General features: G+C 34.8%; 1 protein-coding gene across 1 annotated transcript; it reads left to right on the forward strand.

The window, feature by feature from the left end:
- The first annotated feature begins 22,959 nt into the window (after window positions 1–22,959).
- LOC105803048 (CASP-like protein 1E1) lies at window positions 22,960–24,397 on the forward strand. The gene is made up of 2 exons (XM_012634997.2): window positions 22,960–23,314; window positions 23,834–24,397. Exons 1-2 carry the CDS (start codon window positions 23,094–23,096, stop codon window positions 24,171–24,173), a joined length of 561 nt encoding a protein of 186 aa, XP_012490451.1. The 5' UTR covers window positions 22,960–23,093; the 3' UTR covers window positions 24,174–24,397.
- The last annotated feature ends 608 nt before the right edge of the window (window positions 24,398–25,005 follow it).

Raw genomic sequence — 25,005 nt, forward strand, 5'->3', positions numbered from 1 at the left:
GTGTACCCCTGAAAATCCATCGAAATTCCAAGTAGTTCAACGGGATAAATATGGAAAAATAACAAGGGAATGGAAATCATGGAATTGATGAGCTCATCAATCATGGTATATATTATTGATACATGGAAATTATTGGACTAATTTGAATGTTGAGTTTGTGCATGATAAGGGAATAATGTATTGAGTGGGTGTATGAATGTTTATTGCATTGTATTGAAAATATTAGGTAAGTATAATTCTTGTTACATGAGCTTACTAAGCACAAAGTGCTTATCCTGTTTCCTTTTCCCCTGTTTTGTAGTGTTAAGAGCTAGGAGGTCGGATTTGGTCAGAGACGCATCACACTATCAACCTCAAGATTTCAGTATATAAAGAAACTTTATTTTGAAAATCAATGGCATGTATAAGCTAATAAAGTAAATGTTAATGTGAAATGAATGTATGGTTAGCCATTGGTATGGCTAACAAATTTTGGTTTTGGTATGTGATGAGGTTATCTTATGAATATGTTAAATCTATCTTGAAAATATATTGAAATGGATTGGTTGTGTTCGATTGGTCTTCGTTTAAAATTGCAAGGAAGATTAGATATTTATAAAGAGGTTATATTGAGTTCAAAAAAAAAAACTTTGGGATTTTGTGAAAAAATTATTCGGTAAAATCTTGTAATGCCTCATACCCTATTCCGGCGACGAATACGGGTAGGGGGTATTACACTATCAGCAGGAACCAATGCTCCCATTTATGGAGGTCTCTTTCTAAGATATGGCCGCTACTCCGTGAGAACTTAAATTGGTCTATTGGAAATGGCGCTACTGCCCGTTGTTGGAAAGATTCTTGGATTCAAGGTATGGGTTCTTTAATCTAAGAAATTCCATATTTTACTAACCTTGATTTGGATTGTTTTGTTAGAGAGTTTGTCAATTCGGATGGAAGATGGAATTTGGACCTGTTTCGTGTCTGGTTACCTGAAAATGTGATTTATAGGATTACTAGTATCCCTTCTCCACATGCTGATTCTGGTCTAGATAGGGTGATATGGGCTCGATCAACATCAGGAGCCTTCTTTATTCGTAGTGCTTATTGGACTTTAAAGGAGCCCACTTGGAATTCTCGAAATAAGTATTGAAAGTCTATTTGGAAATACTCGGGACCACAAAGAGTAAGAGTCTTTCTTTGGCTAGCTTTTAAGCAAAGACTTCTCACTAACTCGGAGCATGTAAGAAGGGGAATCAGTTACAGAAATTCGTGCACCTTGTGTGGGTATGAAGTTGAGAATTTGGCACATGTTCTTTGAGACTACCCTTTCGCAAAGAATGTGTGGATGCTTGTGCTTCTAGATCAGCTTAAACAAAGGTTCTTCTTTGCCTCATTTCTGGATTGGCTTTTACTTAACCTTTGTTTTCATGAAAGATTGCAGGGTAGTGGCCTCACTTGGTCATCTTTATTTGGTGTAATCGCTTGGCACCTATGGAAGAAAAAAAATCTTTTTATCTTTTAGAATATTTCCTGGGCAGTAGACCTGTCCATGGGTCGGGCCGGGTCAGGCCCGGAAAAAAATTTCGGCCCGACTCTGAGGCCCAGGCAGGGCCCGAAATATGGGCCTAAAATTTTGCCCAGGCCTGGCCCGAGAAAAAAATAATAAGCCCGAGCCTGGGCCGACTCGATTTTTAATAAACACAAAAAAATATTTTAAAAATAAAAAAATAAAAAAATATTTTTAAAGTATTTTAAAATTTAAAAATAAAAATAAAAAATATATATTTATTATATTCTAAGTAGGCAAATGCTCGAAAAAAGTTGAGCCCGAGCCCGACCCATTTTTTAAAGGGGCCTCGTTTTTTTTCCCAAGCCCATATTTCGGGCCTATATTTTTACCCGAATCCTCCCATATTTCGGCCCGACGGCCCGCCCGGCCCATGGACAGGTCTACTGGGCAACAACTGAAATGGTTAAGGTCTCTAGCTGCTGGGCTCGGCAATACGATGCACATATTGGTCGATGCAAAAGAAATAATCTAAATGCGAATTCAGTAAATAATTCGGATGATTCATGGGTTTATTTATCCACTGATGGAGTTGTGGCCAGAGATTAGGGATACGCTGCTACAGGAGGAGTGGTTAGGGATCATGATGGAAATTGGATAGTGGGATTTACTCGTTTCTTAAGAGTATGTTCTCTGTTTGAGGCTGAAGTCTAGAGCATCCTTGATAGAATTTTTATTCTACTAAATAAGGGTTACAGACGGGCCATTATTTTGACTGACAATGTTGAAGTCGTCCAAATCTTGACTAATTTGAATTTAGAAGATTCTAGGATTACTGTGCTCAGAAGGACTCAGCGCATCATGAGGGCAGAAGGGACGTGGAAGGTTAAGCACATTCCAAGAAATCGTAATTTGGTAGTGGATCGTCTAGCTAAACTTAGCTTGAGCTGGAAATCAAGTTTACAAGTTCTTAATGAGGCTCATAAAGAAATAATACATTTATTACAAGAAGATAAAAGAACATGGTTGTTTTATGTAGTTGATGTTATTCATTTTCTTTTTCACCAAAAAAAAAAAAAGCTAAATCGTGATTTCTTTTATAATAAAGAATAAATTTATTTTAGCAAAATTGCCAGTAGCAAGTAAATTTACAGCCAAAATTGACTAGTAGAAAAAAAAGTGAAAATTATAAACAAAAATGCAAACCTTAATCTCCCCAAAATATTTCAAGTTTTAATAAATTGGTAAAGTACCCAGATTTTGGATGAAAGAAAGAAAATTTAAACCTAGATTTTGAAAGAAATGTACAAAAGAAGAAGAAGAAGAAATCACCAAATATACCTTAAATTTGTTGTAAATGTACAGTTAGGACACGATCTTTCACGAGAATCATGAATGCCAAATATTTTGGAGTTTATAAAATAGGACGATTTAAATACTTTGAGAAAATCAAAATAGATATTTTTAAAAGAGATGCTAAAAGGGTTAAGGCATAACATGAAACAAATACTCTAATCTAAGACAAATATGAATAAATATTTACAAGTATATATATACAAGTACACTATATAATTAAATTTACAAATATGCGTACACATGTATTTAACATATGTACAAAGATACACATAAAAGATGAAGTGGAGTATATCAATCAAAATATAATAAAAATGCATGTATGTATTTGGAAATCGTGAAAATAAAATAAACATAAAAGCATGTACATGTGAATATATTTACGAATAAAAATATATATGTGTATGTATTGGTAAATCATGAAAATACGATATGTATATTAAAACACCTATATATAATATAAGTACAAATAACGGTGTACATTTAGAATAAGAGAAATATTTATAATAACTAAAAAACGTGTATATATATGTATAATATAAAAAATGTATTTTGAATTGTAAAACACGAGGAACATGTGTGTTTAAAATGCGTATGTATACACATATATATGTGTTTCAAAAAGGTGAAGAAAAAAAATCATAGGTATACACATATTTATGAAAGTAAAAAAACTAAAATATAATAATATATATATAAAGGTAAAAAACTGCACGAAATATATATATACAAGCACGTATATTACATTGAAATGCATGTATATATAATTATGCGTACTTTAGAAATATAGAAATAAGGATAAAAATAATAAAGGGAAAAAAAAGAATGGGCCAAATTGAATTAAAACGAAAAAATGAATTTAGAAAAATAAAAAAATATAAAAAAATAAAATCAGGACCAACTTAAATGCGCGCGTAGCAGTGGAGGACCAAAAGGGAAATTATCCCCTCCTTCCAAAACGTCACAAGACAAGGGCCAAATTGAAACAAAAATAAAATGTGCGGCCCAATTTCTAAAAAAACAAAACAAGTTTAATTGTAATGCGCTGCAAACAGGAGGGGCCAATTGCGCAAATAGACCATGTGACGTCAGAGCGCGTGGATCCTCCCCTTCGGGTCGGGTCACCGCGCGGGTCGCACCTGGTTAAAACGACGCCGTTTTGATTTGTTATTTAAAACAAACTTTTTTTCTCTAAAAAGCATTTACCTGATTGAAAAGAAAAAAAACAAAAAGGAAACTTCTATGGTGCTCTGCTAGGGTTTAATCCCTAGCGTCCTTGCGCCGCCGTTTAGCCAGTGTCGACGATCCGATTGCGACGGAGACGGCCACCGTTCGGCGTTTTCGACGAAAGAGGTTAGATTTCCCCTTTTCCTTTTTTGTGTTATCTTATTATTTTTTTTAAAAAAATCTAAAGAAAGAAAATAACGAAAAGGGAAAAAAAGATTAGAAACCCGATTTCACCTTCAAAAGTGCTGTATTCTCCTTTTTCTCCCTTCTTTTTCATACAAATCTAGGCTTTTATAGCCTACGAAAATACATTAGTTTACAATCTTTTTCTTTTGTGGACTCTTAGTCCGTTTTTATTTGCAGGTGGTTGTGCGAATGGCGCGCGTGGAGGGCCTGATCTCCGAATCCTCTGGCGCTTAGAGGGTTTCTTTGGAGGCGGGGAACTACTTGCGGCTAGGGTTTTCTTTTAATTTTAATGTGTTGGGGCTGTTAGTGCTGCCGGGTTTAGGGTTATTGGGCCACTTATTTGTTGGGTCGATCTTGTTTTCTTTTGTATTTAAACCAGTGCCAATTGGGCCTTATTACAATCGAGTTGATGAGATCGCCGATTAGGTCGCCGGTAAGGGAGAGAAGTCGGCGACAGTTGAGTGAGGAGAGTAAATGTTTATAGAGGTAACTTCTGGGATTTAAGGGCTGGTTGCTGTAAAGTGACTTACCAAAAAAAAGTGGTAAGTTGTTTTACGAGAATAACACCCTTTTTTCTCTTCACTTACCGTACATTTTTCTTTGACTTTTTTTAACCCTTATCAAACATTTGAAAAGTTAAAAATTATTTTTTGAAAAACTTTTTGTTGTTTAATCCTACCTTACTCATATTTATATAATTAAATATTCATATTTTATACTATAAAGTATTTATTATTTAATATAACTTATAATATATATTTAATATTAAAATATTAATAGTTGATTAAGTCTTAGTTTGATTGACATTGACATTTGTTACTAGTGCATGAGAATGTAGGTTTGAGCTCGCTAAAATTGTTTATCATAAAATATTACTATAAATGTTTTTCAATAATATATTAAGAATACTAATTAAAATTTAAAATTATTGTCAATCCAATAACAAATTCGAGTAAGAGAGATTACATTTGAGCACATAATCATCTTTTGAAATCACATTCATACAACGCACTACAACATTTCTATTATACATTTATAGTTCATATTACACTACCAAACCTAAGTATATGTCATCTCTAAAATCCAAAATTTATGTATATACCAAAAAAAGAAACTTAGTCTTGTAGCTTGGATTAGTGATGTTATTGTTGAAGTAGCAATTTTACAAAAAAAGTTATCCACATACTTTCAATCTACTTTGTTTCACCTACATGTTAAACAAATGCGTTAAGTTATGTGAATAGTTTAGTAAGTACTCAATTGAATTCAATCTTACCTTTTATATATATAATTTTAGTAATTTTAATAATATTTATTCACACAATTTCTTTCAACGATATACTTAAACTTTTAATTCATTTTCAAAACATAAAATCATTTAAATTAACTTTATAACTTATAGTTTTTACTTTAACACGTATAGTCACTAATCAACTTTCACATTCACATATTGTTAGAGCTGTGTGACCAAAATTCTTGTTAAAATAAAATACAAGTGGCAAGATAGGAGGATCTGCGAGGACAAAGACCGCACCCATGCAGATCCCCAATAAGCAAAATATTGGATTAGGGTCGCAACTGAGAGTGCGATGTAACACCCCTTACCTGACCCGGATGGCGGACTTGAGCAAGTGATGTTATGACAATGCTAGATCATTGATAATCACTTTATTATACACAAAACTCTAATATTTAAAATATCAATCACATGTAAACTAATATATATAATTAAATTTTAGAATTCCAAGAGGATCGATGGTCACTAAACTAACTATAAATACGACAAAGGCAAGCACACCTATCGAATAATAGTATAGCTATGGTGAGTAGGAATATCGTCTCCACGAGGACTAAAAGTACTAGTAATTACCGCTTTCTTATTATCTAGCCGACAAATTGGGGTGATGTGTTTTAATCTAAAATTACTAAACTAATCAAAGATAACCAATGAGATAGACAATACTCAGGAAAGAATCAACCTAGACTTCACCTATTATTATGAATATGAATTAAACGATTTATTCACTTGTGACTTAATTCGTAGAAATCTCTAAATTATGTTAATATCTCTTTCGAGAGTAAGAACAACTGACTCTAGGTTGATTAATTGAAATCTCTTTCTAATTAAAACCCCTATCGTCATATTAACTCGATCTATGGATTCCCCTATTAGATTTGACTCTAATCTGGTAGATTTATGTCGTCTTATTTCTAGGATTGCATGCAACTCCGCTCAATTATGCTAGATCTACTATTAAACAGAGACTTTTTCTCCACTGAAATAAGCACATTGAACATGAATTAATATCCCGAAAATATTAAAACAAGAAATAATCATACATAATTGAGAACAAGAATCAAGTATTTATCATGTAAATCAGAAATCAAATAATAAGATTCATCATAGGTTTCATCCTCCCCAGGTATCTAGGGAATTTAGTCCATAATCCTGAATAGAAACATCTCAAAGTTAGGATAACCATAAGACATAAAGAAACTCAATAAAACTTCAAAAGAAATTAAATGCAGATCTTCGGTCTTGAGGGAGATCCGCTTCTGAGTTGATTCCGGTGGCGTTCTTTGAGTGTTTTCTTCGATCTTCTTTGATTGTCCCCTTCTCTATTATTCTAATTTGTATTTATAGTCTTTAGAATGCTTAGAAATCCTAAAAATTGGGTTTTTCTGCGTATTTGGGAAGCAAAGTGCGAAATCGACACGAGCTGGCACATGGGCGAGTGGACAGCCCATGTGGATCCTGAAAGCGACTCTTTTGTCGATTTTGGCTCGTTTTTGCTCCTTTCGCTTTCAAATGCTCTCCTAAGTAGAAAACATGAATTTAAAGGATTAGGAGCATCAAATTCACTAATTTGCATAATTAATCATCTAAAAATGTATTAAGAATGAGATTAAAATATATTACTTTTATAGCTTATCGGGATCTATTTATGAACTTCAACAGTATAATAGAATTAAATCTAAAAACAATAAGTTTTAACACTAAAATGAAACTTTCATAGTTGATATCGGTACCTTTATAAAAATCGATACCAAAATTCAATTATGTTTTCCTTGAAAAGAAATGGTATCGATAATTAGTTGGTGGTATATATATATTTTATGAAAAGTATCGATACTCAACTGAAAATCGATACCATTTTGACATTTTGTTTTATTTGGATACTGTTCATTTGGTCAAGTATCGATGCCAAATGCCAAGGTATCGATACTTATCCCAATAATGATAAAAATCTTATCTTAGCAATTTCAATTCATGCCAAAACTCACCTTACCACTAAAGACAATAATTTATCCATCTAAACACTTAAATAACTAATCAATGTGCCTGCATTGACACTACAATACAACACTTTCACATTTCATTTCCTTCACTACAAATACAAGTCACAAACATGCTTCAAATGACTCACAATAAATCCCAAAATGTCATACTTAACTCAAGCCAAACTTACCATATCATATTCAACTCAACATGCCATACTTCATTCACGACCAACTTACCATTTCATGCTTGACCATTTATGCACAAACTTAAGATTAAACATGCATATCTTAACTAGTTGCCCAAACCACAATATCAAATGCACAATACATATACCTTACAAATACCTATGAACTATTTCATAACATGACCAATGGTCTGTTACATGCCATATAAGCCAAGTTAAATTCAATAGGGTAGACTTGAATTTGAACACTAGAAATTTCAAGACTTCACACAACTAATACCTCAAATTTGTAATTTTTTTTGGTATAGTTAAGGTATCGTTCATATTCATTTTATGGTCTATGAATAGGATAAATTTTTTTAGGGGGCCGAAATTAAAATATAATTTTTACGATAGTAAAAAGGCAATTTCACAATTTTAATAGCCTATATCTTTATCATTTTTAAAGGATTAAATCAAAATTTTATCATTTTTAGAGGGGGCCAAAGTGCAATTTTACCTTTACTAATTTAAAATTTTAAAAATTTTAAAAGGTCTAAATGGAAATTTTTTCCATTTTAGGCGGGGGGGGTAGGGCCCTTGCCAGTCCCCCTAACTACGACCCTGTCTATGAAGACCCTTTCAAGCAGTGGCGAAGCCAGAAAATTGTTATTGGGAGGGACGAAATTAAATTGTATATTTTTACGATAATAAAAATACAAATATAATCATGCGTACTTTAGAAATATAGAAATAAGGATAAAAATAATAAAGGGAAAAAAAAGAATGGGCCAAATTGAATTAAAACGAAAAAATGAATTTAGAAAAATAAAAAAATATAAAAAAATAAAATCAGGACCAACTTAAATGCTCGCGTAGCAGTGGAGGACCAAAAGGGAAATTATCCCCTCCTTCCAAAACGTTGCGCAGCAAGGGGCCAAATTGAAACAAAAATAAAATGTGCGGCCCAATTTCTAAAAAAACAAAACAAGTTTAATTGTAATGCGCAAAAAGCAGAGGGGCCAATTGCAAATAGACCATGTGATGTCGAGGCTGCGGATCCTCCCCTTCGGTCGGGTCACCGCGCTGGTCGCACTCGTTAAAAGCAGCGCCGCTTTTGATTTGTTATTTAAAATGATTTTTTCTCTAAAAGCATTTACGATTGAGAAGAAAAAAACCAAAAAGGAAACTTCTATGGTGCTCTGCTAGGGTTTAATCCCTAGCGTCCTCGCGTCGCCGTTTAGCCAGTGCCGGCGATCCGATTGCGATGGAGACGGCCACCGTTCGGCGTTTTCGACGAAACAGGTTAGATTTCCCCTTTTCCTTTTTTGTGTTATCTTATTAGTTTTTTTAAAAAAAATCTAAAGAAAGAAAATAACGAAAAGGGAAAAAAAGATTAGAAACCCGATTTCACCTTCAAAAGTGCTGTATTCTCCTTTTCTCCTTCTTTTCATACAAATCTAGGCTTTTATAGCCTACGAAAATACATTAGTTTACAATCTTTTTCTTTTGTGGACTCTTAGTCCGTTTTTATTTGCAGGTGGTTGTGCGAATGGCGCGCGTGGAGGGGCTGATCTCCGAATCCTACGGCGCTTGGAGGGGTTGCTGGAGGCGGGGGGAACCACTTGCGGCTAGGGTTTTTCTTTTAATTTTAATGTGTTGGGCTGTTAGCTGCCAGGTTTAGGGGTTATTGGGCCACTTATTTGTTGGGTCAGTACTGTTTTCTTTTTGTATTTAAACCCAGGCCAATTGGGCCTTATTACAGCTGCCCCTCTTTGCTCATTGTCGTGTAACGGGAATAGAGCAAAGACTACAGGGCCCAATTGTGCCTGGTCCTGCAGAGCCTCAACTTCTTCAACGCTTCTCTTCTTTAAGTAGCCTCGTTCCTTCCTACTGCATCTTCAGAGGTATAGGAACTGGTGTTCCAATCTACCCTACTGGAATGTCGGGGAGATAGAATTCACATTTTGTAGCTTCTCAGAAGAACAAACTTTGCCATCTTTGATCTACTCCACTGCAACTTCAGGGAGATAAGTCCCATAGCTTCAACTTGTTCTGCTACAACTTCAAGATAAATCTGATGCGATCTGCTTTACTGCAACTTCAGAGAGATGAGATCTGCTATTTTAATCCACTCCATTGCAACTTCAAGGAGATAGGATTGGTATACTTCTGTCTGCTCCACTGCAACTTCAGGGAGATAAGATCTGTAATCTTCAATCTATTCCACTGTTGCCCAGGGAAATAGAATTACTGGTTTCAATGTACTCCACTGTAATCTTAGGGAGGTAAAATCCGCCATCTTTGATCTGCTCCACTACAGCTTAGGGAGGCAAGATCTGAAATCTTCAATCTATTTCGCTGCTGCCCAGGGAAGTAGAATTACTGGCTTCAATGTACTCCACTGCAACCGCAGGGAGGTAAAATCCGCCATCTTCGATCTGCTCCACTACTGCTTAGGGAGGTAAGATCTGAAATCTTCAATCTATTCCGCTGCTGCCCAGGGAAGTAGAATTACTGGCTTCAATGTACTCCACTGCAACTTCAGGGGGGTAAAATCCGCCATCTTCGATCTGCTCCACTACTGCTTAGGGAGGCAAGATCTGAAATCTTCAATCTATTCCATTGCTGCCCAGGGAAGTAGAATTACTGGCTTCAATGTACTCCACTGCAACTTCAGGGAGGTAAAATCCACCATCTTCGATCTGCTCCACTACTGCTTAGGGAGGCAAGATCTGAAATCTTCAATCTATTCCATCACGCCTGAGGAAGTAGAATTACTGGCTTCAATGTACTCCACTGCAACTTCAGGGAGGTAAAATCCACCATCTTCGATCTGCTCCACTACTGCATAGGGAGACAAGATCTGAAATCTTCAATCTATTCCACTGTTGCCCAGGGAGATAGAATTACTGGCTTCAATGTACTCCACTGCAACTTCAGGGAGGTAAAATCCGCCATATTTGATCTGCTCCACTACTGTTTAGGGAGGCAAGATATAAAATCTTCAATCTATTCCACTGTTGCCCAGGGAGATAGAATTACTGGCTTCAATGTACTCTCATCGCAACTTCGTGGAGGTAAATCCGCCATCTTGATCTGCTCCCTCTTGCTTAGGAGACAAGATCTGAAATCTTCAATCTATTCCATCTTGCCTGTGGAAGTAGAATTATCGGCTTCAATGTACTCCATCGCAACTTCGGGAGGTAAAATCGCCATTTTCGATCTGCTCCACTCTCGCATAGGGAGACAAGATCTCAAATCTTCAATCTATTCCATTGTTGCCTGGGAGATAGAATTACTGGCTTCAATGTACTCCACTGCAACCTCAGGGAGGTAAAATCCACCATCTTTGATCTGCTTCGCTGTCTATGCAGAAAGGCAAGATCTGTTATCATCACTGATCTGTTCTCTGGGGAACATGACCTGTATAATGAACTTTATGAACCTAATTATGCCTAGTGATTAGGATGTCATGATCAGAATGAATCAAATGCTCCTAACTAGACGTGTATGAATGACATTTGAATGAATGCAGAATGTCATGTTTTGAGAATGATCATTCTTTATCACTTGGGTTATCATTACTCAAAGTTAAAGTTTCATCGCTAATATGTTATAGTGTCCTCTTGCTCGGCTGGCGTCTCTAAATAAACACTTGACCAGATTGCCCCCACTGTAAACCTCCAAGTTTGATCTATTGGGGAGTAAAATTTGTATCATCCTTCTCCCGTTGTAACCCAAAAGTAAAAAGATTTGGCCTTTTCTCAATCTTCTATTATCACAATTCGAGGATACAGGATGTGAAACTCTTTGGTCTCTTACACCATTCCCAGGGTGTCCTACCAAATGCTCATGCACAAATGAAGAATTTTTTCTCCAAGAACAACTTCTTATTATTATTCGGTGATCACTGCTTGCTTGTTCATCTAAGCTTTGTCACCAACATGACATATTGCCATTTTGTTCAATCGATGTTTTAGACAACAAAATTCAAAGAGATAGTCTTAATTTAGACTCTTCCTTATTAGATTTCCAACCTTTGAACTTGGTGCGTTCTAAACAATAGTCCTGTTTAAGGCTCCTATATTATTTAGAAACTTCTAGAGTAATATGCAAAACTTCCCTTCTGAAAGTTTTATTAGTCTATTAATCATTACTCTAATGCAACATACTTGCAAAGAGAACAAAATGATGGATAAAATTGAATTGGTTCTGAGCCTAACTCGAAATGAATAAATTATCAGAGATAATAAAGATGGATAACAAAAACATTGATTTAGGAATGCGTATCTTGGAAATGAATAAAGTGTTCTAAGAATAACAAAAATAGTATAAGGATTAGGTGCCCCAGATATCGCAGCTTGAACTTTACTGTACAGACTTTCTGAAGACCATTCTGAGTTTAACATGTGTTTAGGAGTACTTTGTCAATGCCCCAAGATGTCGCCTACCCTTTCCTATTGATTCAGGTATAGCAAGATCACTGCATGCCCTGTTCTGATCAGTATTTGAGCTGCTCCGATAATCTCATGCCCCATTCTGATCAATATTTGAGCCGCCCTTTTTGGGTTTTCAACTCAAATCCCCTTTGGTCTAAGGCGCCCTTTGCGGGTTTTCACCTTAGCCTCTCCTCCTTTTTTTTTTTGGAATCAAAGCGCCCTTTGCGGGTTTTCACATTGGTTCCTTCCCTTCTTCAAGTAAAGTATCTCTTGACCGAATCTGAATTTACTGGATTAGGCAAGTTTCTTCCATCCATTTCAGCCAGGATTAGGGCTTCTCCCGAAAAGGCCTTTTTTACAACGTAAGGACCCTCCCAATTCGGCATCCATTTACCCCTAAAATCTTTTTGTAGAGGAAGAATTTTTCTCAACACCAGGTCTCCTTCGTGAAATTCTCTGGGTCAGACCTTCTTGTTGTAGGCTCGCATCATTCTTTTCTGGTACATCTGACCATGCTGAATAGCCTTTAGCCTTTTCCTTCAATTAGGTTCAACTAATCGTGTTAGGATTGGATCTTCATCTTACTTTAGCTCAGCCAAAACTCGAAAAGAAAGAATTGCAACTTCAATAGAAAAAAGCGTGATGAACTAAAGAGAGAGGCACTACTCCGGTAGAGTTTTCACTGCATCATTCATGATATTAATCTTGAACGTACTGCAAATTTCTGATATCGTGCTGTTGTTCAGATCAATGACAGTGCTTAACCTGGGCAATCCTGGTATCACCATGCGAAGGCATCTTTGAATGCTTGAAGTAACCCAACAACGTATTACTTTTTCGGTCATGCATGTTCCCTCAAGGTCAAAGTCTCTATTGTCTCCCCGTGAGGTAAAATTTCCTTCCTGCTCTACCATCTTTAATAAGTCCAGAAATAAGCTACAATCCATGTCATCTTCAAAGTTGTGAGATCCTCTAAACACATGTCTCACTCAAGAGGAGATTCGAGTGCATATGATGTCACTCATGTCATTGATATTTGGGGACCCATAGTGGGTACTAAAGAATATACAAAAGAATGTATGAATAATATGAATGAACGAATGAATGATTTGGCAGAAAAAATCCAAAAGAAAGAAGAAAACGTAAAGACTGAAAGAACATTTGCTCAAAGATGATTGCAATAATGAATTTATTAAAATAATAATATTCAGACGTGAGCCTATTTCACAAAGAAATTCTTATTGCTTCTAGGCTGAAAGCAACAAGTGTGTTCTAACATTACTCTAAGTAAGCCCCAGATGCTCTGAGATTTCTTTTACAATCCTATTATTTAGACGCTCTCAAGTTTATAAGGGTGGATACCTAACAAGGTCCCTTTTCAAGTGTGTCTTCATATACAGCATTGATATGAGTGCTTTCCAACTCTTCTTCATATGTCGTATTCATCCCATTATCAATGTGATTGGGTAGTGAATTTTCTGCCCTCAATGAGTCACCAAACTTGACAACACCCATGTTGATGAGTCTCTCAACCAGCTTCTTGAAGGCAGTGCAATTCTCTATTGAATGTCCTGTAATTCCCGCATGGTAGTCACATTGTGCGTTCGCATCATACCATTCGGGATACGGAGGTTGTAGAGGCTTCACATGAAAAGGGGAAACAACGTGTTCATCAAATAAGCCTTGATATAACTCTCTATACGACATCGGTATGGGTGTGAACTAAAGCCTTCCTGTATTTGTTCTCATGCAAGGCTCTTGCTTTAAAGGGGCCTGATGGTTGGTGGTCTTTGTCTCTGGCTGCCCCACAATAGTTGGTTTTGAGTAGCCCCTATTATACCTGCATGCATTATCCACTTTATTCCCTTTATTCCTTGGGGCTTTTATAGTATCTGGGCGCTCTACTCTTGCCTGCTTTGTTTCTGCTGGGTCATTAAGGGCAACAGGACTAGTTAGATTGCCTCTTAGATTACAACCTGGGCCTGTCGAGTGATTCATCAGTGTCGATGTACCAGTCTGATATTGTTGAGGCCTGATAGTAAAGAGTGCCCCTCGTGGGTGTGCATCTGGCTGGATTTGAACACTTATTGGGATAAATTTTGAGGGATAGGCAGGGTCCTCATTATTATCCCCAAAGTGAACCGCTGGACTTTTCCCTTTTTCTAACCATTTACCCAATAACTGGGTTAATTGGCTCATCATATCTCTTTGGAATTCTAATAGCTGATCTCTCATATCTTGCTGAAATCTGGTTAATTGTTCTTGTATCCGCACTTGCATTTGCTCTAATTTCTCCAACCTTTGGTCCATTTCTCTAGCCTTTGCTTGGGTGCCGTAAGGGTGTTGGTTTTCCAATTTAACTGAAATAATTTCACTCAATTAGGCTCTTTCAATGGATTTTAATGCATATGATGCTATGTAATGCAAATGCATGAGATGAATGCAAAAAGAGACGTTGATTCTGATTCGATTCCATTTAGAAAACTTTTCTAGAAGACAAATTTCTTTACATAAAGCGGATATATATATACCACTTTGCCCTCATACTCCAAGCGAGGACATCTTCTCCTTCTTCATCTGGATGCTAAGATAAATCTTGCGAATTCTTCAAAAGGGGTATCTCCTCTACCTCTTTTTTACTTGATCCTGGTTATAATCCAACGTCTGCCCATCCCCGTAATGCTCATCAACTTCTTTAAGGTAGTTGGAATGTCAGAAACTCTTGAATAATCAGCTTGACCTTGAGGCACGAAGTAAAGTTATGTATTCCTCTATCACCCTTCTCTTATCACATTTTCTTGGTCCATATTCGGACAACCATATTGTCATCCACTTTATCAAGAAACCCATTTTCTTATGACAAGCTCTCTATTTAGTAATCGAACTCGAATCAACATCTCTTTTCTAAGATGCAAATGCAATGCAATCATGATGTCATGCAATCAAAACCAAATAAACCCAAGTCAGTATCCAAAAAGATATAATCCAATACAAACATGAAATAGCAAGAACATTTATTCAGGAATCCACTAGGGTTTGGTATAGCCCTACCTAGGGTAAATTCCTAAGGTTTACTATATGAGGGTTAGTTTCTAAAGTAAGGGTACCCGAACCAGCAGATTCCTCGATCCTCTCTCATTATAGGCTCATGTAGATCGAGTTCAGTTCAGGGGGATACATTTCCCTATGGCTGCACAGAGATGAAAATCTCACGAAGACATAGGTACGGATGTATCCCGGAAGCGGTCCACTACCCTGCACGGAGGTGAAAACCTCACGAAGGACTAGTTTCTCGCTCCCACTTAAGGGTAAAACTGACCATGTAATGCAAAAATGCAAATGCAAAGTTACCAACATACCATGGTAAAAAAATGAGTATGAAGGGAAATCATGAATTTTGTAAAAACTTTTGATTTTCGACACAAAGACAAATATAATCAGTTTATGGCTCGACTCTCTAAAGTCCCCAGCGGAGTCGCCAAGCTGTCGAAACCGCTTTTTTGAAAACAAAAATTTAGTGTCGACTTAAAAAAAAACAAAAATTGGAGTCGCCACCGATCTTTTATTAAGGTGTGATCGGCCCACCTTAAAAAATAATTTTGGTTTGCGAAATTTGAAAAAACAGGTTCGGGAGTCAGTTACGCACGAGGAAGGATTAGCACCCTCGTAACGCCCAAAATTGGTACCAAATTGATTTTGTTAATGTCTTGGTGTCGAAAATTTGAAAAGATTTTAAAAGGAAACTCTTCATTTCATAAATAAAAAAAAAGTAAGCCATTCATATTTCAAAGAAATAAAACACCACACCCAGTGAGTTAGGACACAATGTTTTTAAATCTCCAAAATACCCGAATATTGCCTTTTGCTTTTGAAAATTCTTATATCGAGAAGAAAATGTCATGACCAGTAAGTTAGGACCCAACATTTTGAATTCCCGAGAATAAGCTTTTATTTAAAATTTGTGAATTTGTTGCAAAAAAAATACTTGGCTTTCTAAATTCATCGAAAAATAATCGCGATCCAGTAAGTTAGGACACGATCTTTCACGAGAATCATGAATGCCAAATATTTTGGAGTTTATAAAATAGGACGATTTAAATACTTTGAGAAAATCAAAATAGATATTTTTAAAAGAGATGCTAAAAAGGGTTAAGGCATAACATGAAACAAATACTCTAATCTAAGACAAATATGAATAAATATTTACAAGTATATATATACAAGTACACTATATAATTAAATTTACAAATATGCGTACACATGTATTTAACGCATATGTACAAAGATACACATAAAAGATGAAGTGGAGTATATCAATCAAAATATAATAAAATGCATGTATGTATTTGGAAATCGTGAAAATAAAATAAACATAAAAGCATGTACATGTGAATATATTTACAGAATAAAAATATATATGTGTATGTATTGGTAAATCATGAAAATACGCATATGTATATTAAAACACCTATATATAATATAAGTACAAATAACGTGTACATTTAGAATAAGAGAAATATTTATAATAACTAAAAAACGTGTATATATATGTATAATATAAAAAATGTATTTTGAATTGTAAAACACGAGGAACATGTGTGTTTAAAATGCGTATGTATACACATATATATGTGTTTCAAAAAGGTGAAGAAAAAAAATCATAGGTATACACATATTTATGAAAGTAAAAAAACTAAAATATAATAATATATATATAAAGGTAAAAAAACTGCACGAAATATATATATACAAGCACGTATATTACATTGAAATGCATGTATATATAATTATGCGTACTTTAGAAATATAGAAATAAGGATAAAAATAATAAAGGGAAAAAAAAGAATGGGCCAAATTGAATTAAAACGAAAAAATGAATTTAGAAAAATAAAAAAATATAAAAAAATAAAATCAGGACCAACTTAAATGCGCGCGTAGCAGTGGAGGACCAAAAGGGAAATTATCCCCTCCTTCCAAAACGCTGCGCAGCAAGGGGCCAAATTGAAACAAAAATAAAATGTGCGGCCCAATTTCTAAAAAATAAAACAAGTTTAATTGTAATGCGCTGCAAACAGGAGGGGCCAATTGCGCAAATAGACCATGTGACGTCAGAGCGCGTGGATCCTCCCCTTCGGGTCGGGTCACCGCGCGGGTCGCACCTGGTTAAAACGACGCCGTTTTGATTTGTTATTTAAAACAAACTTTTTTTCTCTAAAAAGCATTTACCTGATTGAAAAGAAAAAAAACAAAAAGGAAACTTCTATGGTGCTCTGCTAGGGTTTAATCCCTAGCGTCCTTGCGCCGCCGTTTAGCCAGTGTCGACGATCCGATTGCGACGGAGACGGCCACCGTTCGGCGTTTTCGACGAAAGAGGTTAGATTTCCCCTTTTCCTTTTTTGTGTTATCTTATTATTTTTTTTAAAAAAATCTAAAGAAAGAAAATAACGAAAAGGGAAAAAAAGATTAGAAACCCGATTTCACCTTCAAAAGTGCTGTATTCTCCTTTTTCTCCCTTCTTTTTCATACAAATCTAGGCTTTTATAGCCTACGAAAATACATTAGTTTACAATCTTTTTCTTTTGTGGACTCTTAGTCCGTTTTTATTTGCAGGTGGTTGTGCGAATGGCGCGCGTGGAGGGGCTGATCTCCGAATCCTACGGCGCTTAGAGGGGTTGCTGGAGGCGGGGGGAACTACTTGCGGCTAGGGTTTTTCTTTTAATTTTAATGTGTTGGGGGCTGTTAGCTGCCAGGTTTAGGGGTTATTGGGCCACTTATTTGTTGGGTCAGTACTGTTTTCTTTTTGTATTTAAACCCAGGCCAATTGGGCCTTATTACAATCGAGTTGATGAGATCGCCGATTAGGTCGCCGGTAAGGGAGAGAAGTCGGCGACAGTTGAGTGAGGAGAGTAAATGTTTATAGAGGTAACTTCTGGGATTTAAGGGCTGGTTGCTGTAAAGTGACTTACCAAAAAAAAGTGGTAAGTTGTTTTACGAGAATAACACCCTTTTTTCTCTTCACTTACCGTACATTTTTCTTTGACTTTTTTTAACCCTTATCAAACATTTGAAAAGTTAAAAATTATTTTTTGAAAAACTTTTTGTTGTTTAATCCTACCTTACTCATATTTATATAATTAAATATTCATATTTTATACTATAAAGTATTTATTATTTAATATAACTTATAATATATATTTAATATTAAAATATTAATAGTTGATTAAGTCTTAGTTTGATTGACATTGACATTTGTTACTAGTGCATGAGAATGTAGGTTTGAGCTCGCTAAAATTGTTTATCATAAAATATTACTATAAATGTTTTTCAATAATATATTAAGAATACTAATTAAAATTTAAAATTATTGTCAATCCAATAACAAATTCGAGTAAGAGAGATTACATTTGAGCACATAATCATCTTTTGAAATCACATTCATACACTTTTCTACAACATTTCTATTATACATTTATAGTTCATATTACACTACCAAACCTAAGTATATGTCATCTCTAAAATCCAAAATTTATGTATATACCAAAAAAAAAACTTAGTCTTGTAGCTTGGATTAGTGATGTTATTGTTGAAGTAGCAATTTTAAAAAAAAGTTATCCACATACTTTCAATCTACTTTGTTTCACCTACATGTTAAACAAATGCGTTAAGTTATGTGAATAGTTTAGTAAGTACTCAATTGAATTCAATCTTACCTTTTATATATATAATTTTAGTAATTTTAATAATATTTATTCACACAATTTCTTTCACTGATATACTTAAACTTTTAATTCATTTTCAAAACATAAAATCATTTAAATTAACTTTATAACTTATAGTTTTTACTTTAACACGTATAGTCACTAATCAACTTTCACATTCACATATTGTTAGAGCTGTGTGACCAAAATTCTTGTTAAAATAAAATACAAGTGGCAAGATAGGAGGATCTGCGAGGACAAAGACCGCAGCCCATGCAGATCCCCAATAAGCAAAATATTGGATTAGGGTCGCAACCAGGGGTGCAGATGTAACACCCCTTACCTGACCCGGATGGCGGACTTGAGCAAGTGATGTTATGACAATGCTAGATCATTGATAATCACTTTATTATACACAAAACTCTAATATTTAAAATATCAATCACATGTAAACTAATATATATAATTAAATTTTAGAATTCCAAGAGGATCTGATGGTCACTAAACTAACTATAAATACGACAAAGGCAAGCACACCTATCGAATAATAGTATAGCTATGGTGAGTAGGGAATATCGTCTCCACGAGGACTAAAAGTACTAGTAATTACCGTTTTCTTATTATCTAGCCGACAAATTGGGGTGATGTGTTTTAATCTAAAATTACTAAACTAATCAAAGATAACCAATGAGATAGACAATACTCAGGAAAGAATCAACCTAGACTTCACCTATTATTATGAATATGAATTAAACGATTTATTCACTTGTGACTTAATTCGTAGAAATCTCTAAATTATGTTAATATCTCTTTCGAGAGTAAGAACAACTGACTCTAGGTTGATTAATTGAAATCTCTTTCTAATTAAAACCCCTATCGTCATATTAACTCGATCTATGGATTCCCCTATTAGATTTGACTCTAATCTGGTAGATTTATGTCGTCTTATTTCTAGGATTGCATGCAACTCCGCTCAATTATGCTAGATCTACTATTAAATGAGACTTTTCTCCAATTGAAATAAGCACATTGAACATGAATTAATATCCGAAAATATTAAAACAAGAAATAATCATACATAATTGAGAACAAGAATCAAGTATTTATCATGTAAATCAGAAATCAAATAATAAGATTCATCATAGGTTTCATCCTCCCCAGGTATCTAGGGAATTTAGTCCATAATCCTGAATAGAAACATCTCAAAGTTAGGATAACCATAAGACATAAAGAAACTCAATAAAACTTCAAAAGAAATTAAATGCAGATCTTCGGTCTTGAGGGAGATCCGCTTCTGAGTTGATTCCGGTGGCGTTCTTTGAGTGTTTTCTTCGATCTTCTTTGATTGTCCCCTTCTCTATTATTCTAATTTGTATTTATAGTCTTTAGAATGCTTAGAAATCCTAAAAATTGGGTTTTTCTGCGTATTTGGGAAGCAAAGTGCGAAATCGACACGAGCTGGCACATGGGCGAGTGGACAGCCCATGTGGATCCTGAAAGCAGCTCTTTTTGTCTGATTTTGGCTCGTTTTTTGCTCCTTTCGCTTTCAAATGCTCTCCTAAGTAGAGAAACATGAATTTAAAGGATTAGGAGCATCAAATTCACTAATTTGCATAATTAATCATCTAAAAAATGTATTAAGAATGAGATTAAAATATATTACTTTTATAGCTTATCAGGATCTATTTATGAACTTCAGTCGTATAATAGAATTAAATCTAAAAAACAATAAGTTTTAACACTAAAAATGAAACTTTCATAGTTGATATCGGTACCTTTATAAAAATCGATACCAAAATTCAATTATGTTTTCCTTGAAAAGAAATGGTATCGATAATTAGTTGGTGGTATATATATATTTTATGAAAAGTATCGATACTCAACTGAAAATCGATACCATTTTGACATTTTGTTTTATTTGGATACTGTTCATTTGGTCAAGTATCGATGCCAAATGCCAAGGTATCGATACTTATCCCAATAATGATAAAAATCTTATCTTAGCAATTTCAATTCATGCCAAAAACTCACCTTACCACTAAAGACAATAATTTATCCATCTAAACACTTAAATAACTAATCAATGTGCCTGCATTGACACTACAATACAACACTTTCACATTTCATTTCCTTCACTACAAATACAAGTCACAAACATGCTTCAAATGACTCACAATAAATCCCAAAATGTCATACTTAACTCAAGCCAAACTTACCATATCATATTCAACTCAACATGCCATACTTCATTCACGACCAACTTACCATTTCATGCTTGACCATTTATGCACAAACTTAAGATTAAACATGCATATCTTAACTAGTTGCCCAAACCACAATATCAAATGCACAATACATATACCTTACAAATACCTATGAACTATTTCATAACATGACCAATGGTCCTGTTACATGCCATATAAGCCAAGTTAAATTCAATAGGGTAGACTTGAATTTGAACACTAGAAATTTCAAGACTTCACACAACTAATACCTCAAATTTGTAATTTTTTTTGGTATAGTTAAGGTATCGTTCATATTCATTTTATGGTCTATGAATAGGATAAATTTTTTTAGGGGGCCGAAATTAAAATATAATTTTTACGATAGTAAAAAGGCAATTTCACAATTTTAATAGCCTATATCTTTATCATTTTTAAAGGATTAAATCAAAATTTTATCATTTTAGAGGGGCCAAAGTGCAATTTTACCTTTACTAATTTAAAATTTTAAAATTTTAAAAGGTCTAAATGGAAATTTTTTCCATTTTAGGCGGGGGGGGTAGGGCCCTTGCCAGTCCCCCTAACTACGACCCTGTCTATGAAGACCCTTTCAAGCAGTGGCGAAGCCAGAAAATTGTTATTGGGAGGGACGAAATTAAATTGTATATTTTTACGATAATAAAAATACAAATTTACCATTTTAATAGTCTATATCTTTATAATTTTTAAATGATTAAATCAAATTTTTATCATTTTTGGAGGGTCAAAATGTAATTTTACTATTAATAATTTAAAATTTTATAAATTATAAAGGGGCCTAAATGAAAAAATTTCTATTTTAGAAGGGACCAAGACCCTTGCCAACCCCCTGACTTCGCCACTGCTTTCAAGTTTCATGGTTATCTCTCCCAACTATATCATCTCCAATGTTTGAACCTAAATTCTCTTATTGGGAGTGCAATATGCCTTATTATTGTACCTAAGACTTGTGGGTCAACCTTGCATGTTTTTAAAGAATAATATTTGATGCACCGGAAGTACATAAGTTTCATACACCATTAATAAATTACAACATGACATATCATCATTGGGTAAAGCAAAAAATAGTGGACTTATAAGTAAATACTAGTATTTAAGCATAATTAAACATTAATTATAACTATTATATTTTTATTCAGTTTGAGTTTATGATTTATATCTAGTTTTGGGTTTTGAATTTATATTTAAATATAGTTATTAGTATTTATTTATAAGCTCTCTGCTATTTTTATTTTATATTTTACTAGTGATGGAGTGTTGTATTATTATTTAGTACTGATGATATGTAAGACTCATACATTGACGGTGCATCAAAGATTCATACCAATTTTTTATGAATTTAAATATTCATACCATTTTTAATCATAGAAAAAAGAAAGAGAGGATAATACTGCCCGGTAACTGCAAACTATAAATGATATTAGTACCACTTTTCATTATTTCCAAAATCAGATCTCTAAAATGCATAGTAATAATCACTTTGATAAGTTAATGAAGCAAAAGTAGGTGGCATTATTTGCTCTCAACCGAGTAATAGGCAGTCACCGTTTTGTCATCGGATACTCCATTGCATTGGTTAGCATCTAAATCTATTGTAAGGCATGTAGGTGACGATATGCGCTGGCTGCTGTGCTGGATCGATCCCTGACGCTGACCACCTGTATCATGGCGCAATTTAAGTAATAGATAGTAATAATGGACTTGCGAAATCTGCTTTGATGCTGGTGTTACGTACCAGTACCATAATTCTTAAACACCAAATTCAGTATTTCACTCTACCTCCTTTAATGCATACATATAATATGCTCCAGTTGCCTTCAATGCACCCTCAACTTCCTCCTTTATTCCAACTTCCACGCCATTAACTATCCCAATCCTTTGTAACATCTCCATATTTCACTTTTTTTTAACCCTTACAACAAGTCTTTGCATATAGTACCTCAAAACCCCTTCTTCATTCACTGAACTTTTACCTTGCTTGTTTTGAGATTAACATGGAAGGAGTTGGGAGCAACTTGAAGGTGGTAGAGAGTTCAAGGAGAATTAGATACTGCGATGGATTATTGAGGGTTCTGGGGTTACTCCTTACGTTGGTAGCAGCGATTTTGACGGGTGCCGACAAGGAGACCAAGACGATTCCTATAAGTATCACCAAAACTTTGCCCACTTTGCACGTCCCTGTCACTGCTAAGTGGCACTACATGTCTGCCTTTGTGTGAGTTTTCATATTTTCAGTTCCATCGTTCAAGATTATATATGTATGTATATGTCCCTGTGACTGCTGATGTTCTTTCCTGGTAAAAAATTACTTCCCAATTTCTAAGTAGTCAAGTTAAAAGAAAGTAGACTAGCCCAATAGATCATCTAGCATATTTCTTATATTAGATCTCAGTGTTTAGTCATAAATCTTGATGATCTTATTAGGTAAATGTTATCAGCATCACTGTCAACATTCTAAACTAAACATTACTCAAAATCGGAAGTTTCTTTAAAAAAAAAAAATCCCATAGGATCTCTTCAATGAAATTTACATATTTTCTCCTCTGGTTGACCATGATATCCATGAGGAAGCTTCCAATAAAAAAAGTTTTTTACCATCTTTTTTAATGCAAATTAATAATCACTCCTGTTTTGGCTCACTCCACATCATATATAGAAACTCCATTCTGATAACAAACCTATATATATATATATATATATATATGCCTGACTCAGCTGTATTTCTTTTTATTAGATACTTCTTCGTATCAAATGCCATAGCATTTTCATACGCGGCAGCATCACTGGTAGCATCAATGGCAGTCCGAACATCCAAAGACAAGACAGGATTAGTTGTCGTCATTCTAGATATGGCCATAATGGGGTTGCTCTTGTCTGCTAATGGGGCTGCAATCGCTGTTGGTATCTTAGGCCAATATGGTAACTCGCATGTGCAGTGGAGGAAGGTGTGCAATTCGTTCGGTGGCTTCTGTCACCAAATGACTGCTGCTATAATCTTATCTTTGGTTGGATCTTTGGTTTTCTTTTGGCTGGTGGCAGTGGCCCTTCTCAACCTTCACAAGAAATCAAGGTAGATGAAGGGAGTGAAGGAGGTCGATGGGGAGCCATTACTGGTATTGATGTTAATTAGCATCCACATGTAGCTTTAGCATTAACTTTTAGTAGGAAAAAAGTTGGTTAGCTAGCTGTAGTACATGCGTATTTAATTAGCTGTGGATGGTTTTAAATTTGAAGCCAAGCCGGTTGGTGTAACTCATTAGTTATTACAGTGAGTGAAAATGGAATATTCTAAGTACAAGACGCACTATCTCCCCCAACCATTCTTTATTTGCATGAATGTCATTCTAGAAAGGATCCAATTCGGCAATATGTAATGCATAAATACTGCTTTGGCCACCAAAAATATTAATAATAAAACAAAAATTCCGCAATTTCTATAATCAATTTAATCCTAGCCCAAAGTATTGATTTCTGTCTAAAACTTCCATAAATTGCTACATTGAGTAGAAAAGCAACACACTATTTGCATGTCAAAGTAAGAAACCTGCAGGTGTACCTTTGTAAAATGTTGTGAAGTGACCATTCATGCAATGACGAACACAAATCGCAAAGATGCGAGCTCATCCAAAGTTGTGAGCTCACCAAAGATGTGAGCTCACCTAAGGTACGAACTTCGTTAGGTGAGCTTATACATGCGAGCCCTTTATCTACAAGTTGCCAACTTGCTCTGAAATGATAAAACTTTTTGACAAGATGATTTGGTTGTTGATTAGACTAAAATCAGCCAATAGAGAGGCAAGTTGTAATGTACAAGTTTCAAGACTTGGCAAGTTGTAATTATTTAATATTATTTTTAGCTTATTTAAGCATCACTGTACATGTAAACTATAAGTCAAGTAATGAAAC

This window comes from Gossypium raimondii, chromosome 11, assembly GCF_025698545.1.
Source record: "Gossypium raimondii isolate GPD5lz chromosome 11, ASM2569854v1, whole genome shotgun sequence".
Taxonomy (NCBI): domain Eukaryota; kingdom Viridiplantae; phylum Streptophyta; class Magnoliopsida; order Malvales; family Malvaceae; genus Gossypium; species Gossypium raimondii.

Coding starts and splice junctions, on each gene's coding strand:
- LOC105803048 (XM_012634997.2), top strand. CDS start 23,094: ATGGAAGGAGTTGGGAGCAACTTGAAGGTGGTAGAGAGTTCAAGGAGA. Junction 23,315..23,833: donor CACTACATGTCTGCCTTTGT/GTGAGTTTTCAT, acceptor TCTTTTTATTAG/ATACTTCTTCGTATCAAATG.